Below are 11,551 nucleotides of genomic sequence, written 5' to 3'. Positions count from 1 at the left end.
CTATTGTTTATAATGAAATGTAAGTGTGATCCTCAGATACACTGAGTAACAGCACACAATAAAAATACAATAACACAAAATACAAATTTTAAAAAGTTTTTTTTTTCAGATGAAAATGATCACCTCAGTCATCAAAACAGAAGACACTTCCTCCACTGTGTTCTCTGCACTTCAGTACTGAACCTCTGTATGTGATATAAACTCATCCAACTGTACAAAAGAAACAAGTCAGTCATGTTTTTAAGTACACTTTAGCGCAACCTTGTGTTGATTGTGTGGAACTTCAGCGTGTGTTAGGAGCTGTGGACATTGTAAACGTACAGTAATATCATTAAAATTCCAGGAAACATATAATCACATAACACTTACGATTTATAAATATCTTGGACAGGACGTAGTCCGCTAACATGCTGTAAGTGTTTGAATGTGTCAGTGTGTGTGTGTGTGTGTGTGTGTGTGTAAAGCAGCTATACAAATAATGCATGCAAATTGGACACTGCCTCAGACTGTACAGCACATGCTAGCCCATTATTAGCGTTAACTCTTTTAGTGAATTACTAATTGGGCTAATATTAACTAGTTTGCATGGAGTCTAACTGTAACTGTACATCTATTTAATAATTAAATTTAACTGCAGTAACTGTTTTAATTATTAACTATGGCTAAACTAAGCTAGCCAGCTTGTGCACAATACAAAAAAATTGCAATATAATAGCTGTAAATTAGTTGCTTACTTGCAAACCTAAATAAACAATTAAACAAACTAAGAGTTAGTTATTGGAGACTCGGGTAGGAAATTCCAGTCCTGAACTATCGAGCAACTACAACCAAGTCAAGCCCTCAGAGAAACAGCTGCGAACACCAGTCGAGGCCAGAACCGTCTCAGAGTGAAACCATCCCCAGACACCAGACTCATCCCAAAGAGACACACGGGGCATCCATGTGACGAGATCTACGAGGGTTTGAATCCCCATGTTGTGTTTGAGGAGTTTACATGTTCTTCCTTGTTGGTTTCCTCCTGATACTCCGGTTTCTTTCCATGCAAACCCATACGCCATTTCCAAATTCTTAATTTTGCATGATTGGATGTGTGAGCGTGTGTGCTTGAGACCTATGCTGGTTGGAAACCATGCACGATGTACCCCACCTTGTGCCTGGGACAGGCTCCACATACACCCCCGTTACCCCGTACACTTACAGGATACGAAAACTCTGATCAATGGTTTTAATTTAATAATTGTTAGCTTAGGTTAGATCATGAATTAGCAAATTTAGCTAACAATAGTAACTTTTCTAAACACCCTAACAGGATGCAGGTTTTAACGGTCGTGTGGCGGTGCCTGGTCTGAGTGTTGCAATCACTGTCACAGATTCTCACAGAGATAAGACGCCATTGTTAGTGTTATCACTACTTACACTGTTAGTGTTATCACTACTCCACTCAGCTACATACTTCTTTAAAGGCATGCGAGTTAAAATGGGTTACAAACAGAGGAACTGACATGGCCAATGAGAAGGTGTTCGAATAAAGCTAGGTAGTTTTGAAGATTCCACATTTAGCTACAACAAATTGGTTAATATAACAAAAATACATTTTCTAATCAATACCAAATTGAGCCTCACTGAAGTCTGAAACATGGTCAAGTAGATGTAGGTACTGTAGGTCTACCTATAGCTATAAGTATTAGAACACCCGTAACATTAGCTAGCTATACCTATTAGCACACTGGTAACATTAGCAGGCTAAACTAATTTCCTGTCTACTCCTGTTAGAATTCCAACATTAAATGTGTAACTTCTGCTCACGCCACTAAGCCATAACAAGCGTGGGCGCTCGGAATGTTTACGATTGATTTTAGATCAATCTAAGTGAAGTATCTAGTTAAACTTTTCCAGTGTAAAACATTGACCGTGATAAAATTCAGATAATCTTACTCAAACAAAGTGCTGTCATTCCCAGGACATGTGAAGAAGGTCGGGCTCTCAGGGTCGGTGGGCTGAGTGAGGAGATGAGCAAGGTGCAAGTGTGTTCTACAGATAATGTGGTAAGAGACAAAGAAGGTTAAGAACATATGGAAGGGCACCCTCTGGTGGATTGGGAATGAACTGCATATGCTAATATTCTGCATATGCTAATATTCTTTTATTTTATACTCTGAAGGGTCACGGGGGGGTACTGTATATGGGGTGCCAACCCTTCACAGGGCATAAGCACACACACACACACACACACACACACAGCCGATCAGCCTACAGTGCATAGGCTTTGGACTGTGGAAGGAAACCCACCAACCACAGGGAGACCATGCAAACTGGCTCTCTCTCTCTCACACACACACACACACACACACACACACAATGCTGAACCCAAATTTAAACCCACAACTCTGGGAATTTGACAATATCCTTTATACACTTTTTTGCTAACACACGTGTGTTTATGCTAACACTCGTTTTGTTGTTCCGCTCACTTTGTGTTGCTGTGAACTTTTCACTCAGCCCTGATTAAGTCATTTCTGCATTTTTTCTCACTGATATCACGCAGTGTGTCACCGATACCGAGTCGCTGTGTGCCGTCGGGTCTTTGTTAACAATAGTGTGCTAACAATAACGGATCATAATCATGAAGTAAGCGCTGTGCTGTAATGAAATGGTATCTGGTTTTGTGCGGTAATGCTACACTGATGTGAACCTCTGTATACACACACACACACACAAACAGAAACAGACACTTGGAGTCAGTGTGTCTCAGACATTGTGTAGATTATTTAGCCGCACTGCTTACATCACTGACTGAAACACCGCACGTCTGTTTGTAACACAACACGCTGATGTTTATTTTATAAAACCCTAGGAAGGTGAAATGAGAAACCTAATGTATTTTATTTTCTGTCCCACTTCTTCCCTTTTCCCAACATCAGCCAGTGGCATCTGTAAACCACCGTAACGCAAAAGGACAGTAAGGACTAGTAGACTCGGTCTACCCCCCCTCCCCCCCACCATCCTCACTTGTGACTGGTGTCAAACTTGTTTACAAACACTTGCTTACCTGTTAACCCGTCTACAGTACAGAGACTCACCTGGTCACCTGGGATTACCGTCTGACTGAGAATAATCTCTCTCTCACACACACACACACACACACACACACACACACACACACACACACACACACAGTCACAACACTTGCAAATCAGCAGACTGTGGGAGTTAACATGCAGTGTGAAATGCACATTGTGTGTGTGTGTGTGTGTGTGTGTGGCCAAATTTGTCAAAATGTGACAAGCTGAAACTGAAGCTGAAGGTGGAGGATGCACGCGCTCCTCAAGCACATCACAGTGTAGCCCCATGTGAGCGTGTGTGTGTGAGTGTGTGTGAAAGTGTGTGTGTGTGTTGGTGATGTGAGAAACATCCCTGAGGTTAACCGTCAACACGAACACCTGAATCTCCGCGAGCTGTATTTGTTTTACATCATGCGTGTGTGTGTGTGGTGTCTCTGCACGCTGCTCGCGGTGCTCTCTGTCAGCACGCGCCAACCGCACAGCCGCTTCACCGGAGTCACGAGGACCCGCGAGCACCTGTCCAAGGTAAGAGACGCAGAGCCAGGGCGGGGCAGGCGTGCGCTGTGAGCATCAAGGCTAAGAGGCTCATTAAAGCTTTATAGATTAGACAATTTACAGATTATAAACACTCTCCAATCATTCAAATAATAATAAATTCAAGTGAAAAACAATAACAGCTCATTCGATTTTACTCTGACACTATTATACTGTTCCTCATGATTTATTCATTTATTTGTATTTGTAATATATATTATTTATTATATAAGGTATATTGGTATGTAAAAATATTATCTTTTGTAATATTTGTATTATTTATTAGTATTGTTTATTAATTTACACAATGTTTAATTTAAATCTTTATTTGTACGTAAAATTTTGAATACTATAATGTCATGTTTAATAGTGAGTGTTATATTAAAACAGTGATTATTATATTATATTATATTATATTATATTATATTATATTATATTATATTATATTATATTATATTATATCATATTATATCATATTATATTATATTATATTATATTATATCATATTATATTATATTATATTATATTATATTAGATTGGATTAGATTGGACTATACTGAATGTCATGGTGGTGCAGCTCTCCTAAACTCAGGTTTCTGTGCGTGTGTGTGCGTGTGTGTGTGTGTGTGTGTTTGTGTGTGTGTGAGATGATCGGGCATCCCATCGGGGGTGTGTTCATACCTCTTGCTGGAGGTGTGCTCTTGGGATATTTCCCTGATCCAGGATCGATATGAAGCGTTACTGAAGATGAATAGATGATGTAAAAATATAATATTACACTATGTTGTGTGTGTGTGTGTGTGTGTGTGTGTTTAAGGCTTACTTTTGCAGTGCAGATAGCGAATGTGCACTGAGACTTTATTGCCAGGCGCCGGGCCACGCCCACTCGCAGTGTTCACCCTGTAAGAGAAGGGCGAGGCGTTGCCGTAGAGACCGCATGTGTTGTCCTGGAAACGAGTGTCGTAACCGTGAGTGTACAGAGACTCCACACACAACCCACAACATGTGGAAAAGAACTTTTGTCCCAATGCGGCTGTGCGTCAGGATTCATAACGGAAAGAGTTTTCCTGCTTTTTCTCTCACACAGACGTGTGTAGTCGAGTTTCAGCACGAGTGTTAGCAGAACACACTCCAGAACTGAAGAGTCGAGTCCACAGCACTGCTGCACAACTAAAGACAAACAAGAAGCGCAACAAACTACGCAAAGGTGTGTGTGTGTGTCAATATGTCTGAAAACTATTAAACAGAATTAAAACATTATAATGTTGTGTGTGTGTGTCTGTGTGTGTGTGTTGCAGGTGAGTTAGGTGCAAAGTGTGTGCGCTCAGCAGATTGTGGGCGTGGCCTGTGCTGTGCACGTCACCTATGGAAGCGGGTGTGTAAGGCGGAGCCTCAGGAGGGTCAGGTTTGCTCCACCCCCTGGCGCTGGAAACACACACCTATGGGCCACATGCTGGAGCTGTTCCAGCTGTGTCCCTGTTCAGCCGGGCTCGAGTGCAGAGCGCAGAGTCACACACACTCACACACACACACACACAACAACACACACACCAGCACTCACACCAACACACACCAAGCTGCCGCTGCTGCTGTCCGACTACACACCTGCCAACTACTCTGAGAGACAGGCAGAGGAGTGTGTGTGTGTGTGTGTGTGTGTGTGTGTGTGTTTTATAGAAAGTCAGTAATGTTTTAGGATGTGAGTGAGAACTGTACAGCTCTGTGTGTGTGTGTGTTACTGCTGCCGTCTGGTAACCATGGCGATGACCTTTAACCTTTACCCTGTAAGTGTTTTATACTGTATGTTTTTTATATCACTTTTTTTAAATTCTCAAAAAAACAATACAATAAATGTAAAAATAATTCAGGTAACACCCGGCTGAGTTGAGTTATTCATCCTGACTGAACTGTACAGAAGTTATTTACTCATGACTGTTTTTGATGGTTACCATGGTAACAACACATTCCCTGTATAGATGCAGTGTAACTGTAGAACTCACAGCGTTATTGATCACATGGTTTTATTATTAATGTCCTTATTAGGCTGTACACATGACTTGCTGGTAACCATGGCGATGACTTTTGCCCTTCACTTGATGTCGCCGTTGCTAATAGTAGGCGCTCTGCAGAGACCCTTCCCCCTGACCTCAAAGGCCACGCCTTTGTACGTGGCCACGCCCCTTCCGTCGATACGCAGGTCAGGGAGTAAACGCTCCCAAACACGCCGCTTTGGGTTCAGCTCTCTCTCTGCCTCACCTCCATGTGTAAACAAACAAACAAACAAACAAACAAAAGGACAGGTAATTAAACAACCACAAAATCTAATGTCCCAACATATAAACAAAGCAAACAGATAAATTAACAATTCTATTAGAGTTCTTGAGTACGTTCACTTTTAATAAAATATATTTAATTTATTAAATAGTATATTTATATAGTATATTTAATATACTAATTACAAATATAAAAATCTAATCAAATGAAATTATAAACATTTTACTTTAACTTTAAGTTCATTTGTTTAAATATAACATTAATAGTTATATAATAGTAATAGTAATATAAAACCCACACCAAAAACGTTTAATCTAAAAAAATAAACAAAAATTACTATAAATATTAAATTTATCTGATCTTTAAATTTATTTTTGTAAAAGTATACAAACAAATGCAAGAATAATAAACACCAATGTAATGTATTAATTAGTTAGTTAGTTAGTTAGTTAGTTATTGTACATTTACCTGGATAGTTCTGAAAGGTCACTCTGTCTCCGGGCTGAGCTCCAGTGGGCGGGGCTAAAGGCTCCATCTTGTGTTGATTGACAGCACAGAGCACTCGAGCCTGAGACTGAACACCACGCACCTTCACTGGCCGAACATTACACAGAAGAATCACCAGAGTGTCCTGCAGCTACGCACACACACACACACACACACAATTACCAAACATAAGCCAGTTCTATTTAAAACTATAAGTGAGTAAACATCACAGAACAATAGAGTCCACCGTCAGACTGAACCTGTTACACCATCAAATCACAAGCAGAGCTGAAGGAAGAGCTGAACATCTGTGGATGGCTGAAGGCATCGAGAAAAACATAAAAGGAACGCGTGGAGAAAGGGGTGCGCCGAACACATGAAGAAAAAACATGAAACAAAATGTCTTAATCACAAAAATAAGCCATAACCAGATAAATTCAAAATCAATGCTATCAGTTTAATTTGCCCAAGGAGTGTGACGTCTACAGAACTAACACTCTGCACCACCAGGTGGAGCCACGAGGAGATAGGGCTGGCTGTGAGCACTCCCAGGAAGAACAAGAAGGAGAACAGGGGCAGGAAGAGGAGCAGGAAGAGGAGCAATAAAAGGGGTAAGATGAAGGAAAGGAAGAGGAGCAGGAAGAAGAACAGGAAGGGACAATAACTGTCCTCCACTGCACCCTACACCCTACAGTAACCGGCCACTGAAACCTAGTGGACATGTAGGATGGGTGACATCACACTGTTTCTAGTGTGCAGTTTAAAATGCTCCTTCTACAGAGGTAATAAAAGCATGGGCTGAAGATCCATCAGCACGTTCTGCCAGACCGTTGTGGTCCACTCCAGCAGGTCTGTCCTGCTTAGAGGGAACGATAAAGGCTGCAGGGAACCAGAGTGCATTATAAGTCACCAGACTGCAACTTCATTTCAGCCACCAGGGGGAGCAGCTGGGGCACAGATTCAACTCCAGCATTTGATTCTCAAGGTGGAAGAGGCTTGTGTGTGTGTGTGTATGTGTGTGTGTGTGTGTGTGTGTTTATGTGAGCATTAACAAACACTGGTCCTGACCTTCTCCAGAGGCACGTGATTGGCCAGTTCACTGACCAAAGTTCTGGGGGAGGAGCCTCCTACATCCACTTCCTGTACGTAAAGGGAATCTGACTCGGGATGTTTTCGAACCGCCAGAACACGTCCGATCCTCAGGTCCAACCGGGAAACGTCAGGTCTCGGGTCGCGCTCCAATCTACACAGTGCATCAGGAGTTCCCCTAGAGGCTCCGCCCACTCCCTCCTGAACCCCTGACAACAGTAAACACAGGGAGAGGATACACTTGCAGGTTCACAGTGTGTGTGTGTGTGTGTGTGTGTGTGTGTGTGTGTGTTTTACCTCGGCGGTCTCTCCTCCGTCTCCCCTCACTGTGTGTGTGTGAGTTGTTTCTTTGAGGTTTAGCTGCAGATGCGGGTTCAGGTGGAGCAGGAACGTCTTTGATGGCTGCCTTTATTGCAGCTACTGATGCAGTCAGAGATCTCTCCTGATGGAGCTTCACTACACACACACACACACACACACAAAGTGCAGCTTAACTTAAAGGGGTCATACGGGCCTACATGCACTATTTTAAGCTTTTTGGACTGAACTGTGTGTTAGGAGAGTGCGTACACAACCACTCTACGATGATAAAGAGCCGCCCAGTGGTTTTCTTTTCGTTTATTACAGTAACATCCCCCTTCTGAAATCAGGCCAATCGCAAATGCCTGTCGATGTGACGCCACACCACAAGAGGCCGCTCCTACACTAGTTGATTGACACTGGTGTTTTAGCAAAGACCCGCCCCGAGTGAGAAGAAGCTGTCGGCCATTGTTTTTCGCCGCTGGAGTAAAATGTCGCCTAATCGAGTGTTGTGTACAGTTGTTGGGTGTAATAGTGAACACAGCAGTCGTCATTCACTACCGACATCTGAGCCGCTGAGGACGCAGTGGCTGAATTTAGTTTTTAAAGCTAACGTCCCCGCTGATTTACCTAAATGCGTTCATGTTTGTGATAATCATTTTTCACCAGACTGCTTTATAAACGCGGGTCAATATAAAGCAGGTTTTACTAGGAAGCTGCTCCTAAAAAATGGATCTGTACTAACGCTTCGTGCTCCTGCTTCATCTTCACCAGGCTCGGTGAGTGTGATTTATTTTACTATGACTCTTTGCAGATCGCCTTTTCTAATAATCACGATGAATGCGGAGTGTAAGTTAACTTATACTCTCATAGAACATGGTTATGGCTTCTTCTCTATGTACATCCGTCTCTATATAATCCCTAATCGCCCGTTTATAATAAACAATGCATTGAGGTGATTGTCTAGTTGCAAACTGTGTACGTAGTCGGAAAACTATATTATGCTTACCTTTGTAACGTTAGATGGTTTATAACGATGTCTGTCGAAGATTAAGAAGTCATGTAAACACATCAGTAAACACATCGCGTCCGTATCTCTCTCAGTAAGCTTCTCCGCTTTATGTTGTTGTTGTTGTTCGCGGCAGCGCAACAGCCCGTTAATTCATGCCCATGCAGTGATGAGAAAGACAAACGGGTCGATGCATGTCCATTCTTTTAATTCCTGCGTTGTCAGGCGATATTACAAACTTCCGCGTAGGTTCCGTACTTAAATCAAACCAAAAACTACTGAAGAAAACAGGCTCGGGCTCTATATTCCATAGTTTTCCAGTTTGGACTGCATTACCTACAAAGCACTGCATTGTGGGCAATGCTTTGTGGGTAATGCAGTCCAAAGCGTTGCCCGCACTGGACTACACTCCCGTGGCTATACCCCACGTGTGTTGTGAAGACACGCCCCACAGAACTGGGCTCAGCAGAGATCATAAGCATTTAAATAAGCATGTACTGAAACAGGTTGCTGAGAACAGAGCTAGTTTTTACCAGTTAAAAGTGGTGTTTTTTTTACACAATCCTTTTGAATTTTAAATTAACGTATAATACAAACTTTTCATTAGGACCCTAAAGATCATATTAACATTTAATGAAAAATGGGATGTGTAGGACCTTTAAGAAGCAAGTGCTTATGACACACAGTGATGTGTAAGAGCTAAAAGTCAGGTCAGTTCTTAAAAGAAAGTGTGTGTGTGTGTGTGTGTGTGTGTTTTCATACTGGCTTTCTTCTTCTGTGTGTCCTGCAGTTTCCTCTTTAGATCATCAATGTCTTTCTTCAGCTTAGAGTTTTCCACCAGAAGCTTCTTCTCTTCTCGCACTGATGCCTGAAGCCCTGCACACACACACACACACACACACACACACTAAAACATGAAGCATGTGTCCAAAGGTTTGGTGTGTGTGTGTGTGTGTGTGTGTGTGTGTGTGTCTTACTAGCTTTTTCCTGTAACATGTGTATTTGCTGGCTAAAGAACTCCATCATCTCTTTCTCTTCTTTGGGGTCGAATGTGGGGTTGGGAGGTGATGCACCCGCCATCTCTAACACACACACACACACACACACACCATAAGACAAGTAAAAAAAATTAACAGATATTAAATTAGTTATGAGAAGAAATAATGAGAATACAAGATTTTTTACAGTTTGTGTGTGTGTGTGTGTGAGAAAGAGAGAGAGAGAGAGAGACACACACACACTGCAGCTGTCACCCTCCACCTGTCCGTGCCAAACAGCACTATAAATACACACACTTGGACTGTCTCTGCCCTCCGTCTCTCACTCTCAGCTCTCGGGGGTGTGGACCTCGTTACTAAACCTATTACCCCTCCCACATACACACACACACACACACACACACCCCTGGACAGCATTCACATTATTGACTTGTACCTACACCTGCATATCAGAACACATACACACACTCCCATACAGCAGGGGGCAGAAGAGCACAGCGGAGTTTGGACTCCACACTGTCACTGATGTCACTGATGTCACTCGCGTTCAGGTTCGATTCAGTTCTTCCAAACCCGATTCAAACCGGACCTGAGGACACAGTAACACACTCGAGACCGCCTTTTCGAGTGGACCAGGTCATGTGAGCAGATCCGTGCCTGAGTGTCCACGCTACTCTTACCGGCTGCAGAGGACGGATGTGATGTGTGTGTGTGTGTGTGTGTGTGTGTACACTAAAGGTTTATTTTGATGCGATTTGTTTACTTGAATACTGTGTCCAGTGTCCAATCATGTCAGTTCAGTGTCCAGTGTCCAATATGTTTGGTTTGGTGTCCAGTGTTTAATAATTTTAGTCCATCATAAAGCCGTCCATCATTTTAGTTTAGTGTCCTCGAGTTGTTGACAAGACGAGGACGAATCCTTCCAGCCCTGTAGTGAGTAACACACACACTGTCGCAGTGTGAGCGCCCCCTGGCCCTGCCTCAGTAACGTGTCTCAGTAACGTGTCTCAGGATGAAACACAAATGTGTGTAAAATAAAATTCTTAGCTAGTTAAGAATACCTGACTATATTAAAGGTAGTTTTGTAAACCAGATTAGACTAGCACTGGTTACCGTGACTGGTTACACTGGTTAAAGACACTGAGTGATGATTTCAGAGACAGTGGTGCAGATTAAGGTTTAGGACACGGACGATGACGTCATCAGTTTACTTTTAATTATCAAGAACATTTAAAGCACAAACTGTACGTCAAACCGAATGATCTCTACTTTTGTTTAGGTAAACAATTGCTGCACACACACACACGCATACACACACACGCACACACACACACACACACACACACCAGAAGATAGTAAAGACAAATGACATACATGAAAATTAACCAAGAACAAACGCATACATTGTTAAGAATCCAACTGAATTGTGTGTGTGTGTGTGTGTGTGTGTGTGTGTGTGTGTGTGTGTGTGTGTGTGTGGCTACCTCTGTGAGTTTGTACCCAGCCTCTGAGGAAACGTGTAGCAGTGTCGAGGAACCAAAGGAAAGAAGCTTTGCAACTGAACACCTCATACACACATAACACACACTCTCTCTCTCTCTCTCTTTCACACACACACACACACACACACACACAGTCAGCATTCCAGATCTGAAAAGTTGAAGCACATGTTGTTGGTATCAGATTGCACACACACACACACACACACACACACACACACGCACACACACACACACACACACACTGAATAGTTCTCATCCCAGCTGCTCTGTGTTTGGGAAATATATATACGGGTATAA

At 42.5% G+C, this 11,551-nt stretch overlaps 2 protein-coding genes across 2 annotated transcripts; one reads left to right on the top strand and one right to left on the bottom strand.

Annotated features, from left to right (window-relative positions):
- Positions 1–3,463: 3,463 nt before the first annotated feature.
- On the top strand, positions 3,464–5,217 carry LOC128510159 (dickkopf-related protein 4-like). The gene is made up of 4 exons (XM_053482215.1): positions 3,464–3,587; positions 4,414–4,564; positions 4,684–4,803; positions 4,895–5,217. The coding sequence occupies exons 1-4, from the start codon at positions 3,474–3,476 to the stop codon at positions 5,215–5,217; spliced, it is 708 nt and encodes a 235-aa protein (XP_053338190.1). The 5' UTR covers positions 3,464–3,473.
- A 288-nt stretch (positions 5,218–5,505) lies between these two features.
- aimp1b (aminoacyl tRNA synthetase complex interacting multifunctional protein 1b) lies at positions 5,506–11,321 on the bottom strand. Its single transcript, XM_053482214.1, has 7 exons — positions 11,237–11,321; positions 9,732–9,836; positions 9,517–9,630; positions 7,743–7,901; positions 7,425–7,654; positions 6,339–6,507; positions 5,506–5,852 (listed from the first exon to the last, which is right to left on the bottom strand). The coding sequence occupies exons 2-7, from the start codon at positions 9,832–9,834 to the stop codon at positions 5,686–5,688; spliced, it is 942 nt and encodes a 313-aa protein (XP_053338189.1). The 5' UTR covers positions 9,835–9,836; positions 11,237–11,321; the 3' UTR covers positions 5,506–5,685.
- Positions 11,322–11,551: the final 230 nt, after the last annotated feature.

The sequence above is a fragment of the Clarias gariepinus genome, chromosome 22, assembly GCF_024256425.1.
Source record: "Clarias gariepinus isolate MV-2021 ecotype Netherlands chromosome 22, CGAR_prim_01v2, whole genome shotgun sequence".
Classification (NCBI taxonomy): Eukaryota; Metazoa; Chordata; class Actinopteri; order Siluriformes; family Clariidae; genus Clarias; species Clarias gariepinus.
This window is presented reverse-complemented; position numbering and strand designations above follow the sequence as displayed.

What these genes read in the sequence shown, in the direction of transcription:
- aimp1b (XM_053482214.1), bottom strand. Translation starts at nt 9,834, where the DNA reads ATGGCGGGTGCATCACCTCCCAACCCCACATTCGACCCCAAAGAAGAG. An exon ending in CACACAGAAGAAGAAAGCCA is followed by an intron (nt 7,902 to 9,516) that starts GTATGAAAACAC and finishes GTGTGTGTGTAG; the next exon opens with TGAAGCTCCATCAGGAGAGA. An exon ending in GACCTTTCAGAACTATCCAG is followed by an intron (nt 5,853 to 6,338) that starts GTAAATGTACAA and finishes TTACACATGGAG; the next exon opens with GTGAGGCAGAGAGAGAGCTG.
- LOC128510159 (XM_053482215.1), top strand. Translation starts at nt 3,474, where the DNA reads ATGCGTGTGTGTGTGTGGTGTCTCTGCACGCTGCTCGCGGTGCTCTCT. An exon ending in TGGAAACGAGTGTCGTAACC is followed by an intron (nt 4,565 to 4,683) that starts GTGAGTGTACAG and finishes TCTCTCACACAG; the next exon opens with ACGTGTGTAGTCGAGTTTCA. An exon ending in GCGCAACAAACTACGCAAAG is followed by an intron (nt 4,804 to 4,894) that starts GTGTGTGTGTGT and finishes TGTGTGTTGCAG; the next exon opens with GTGAGTTAGGTGCAAAGTGT.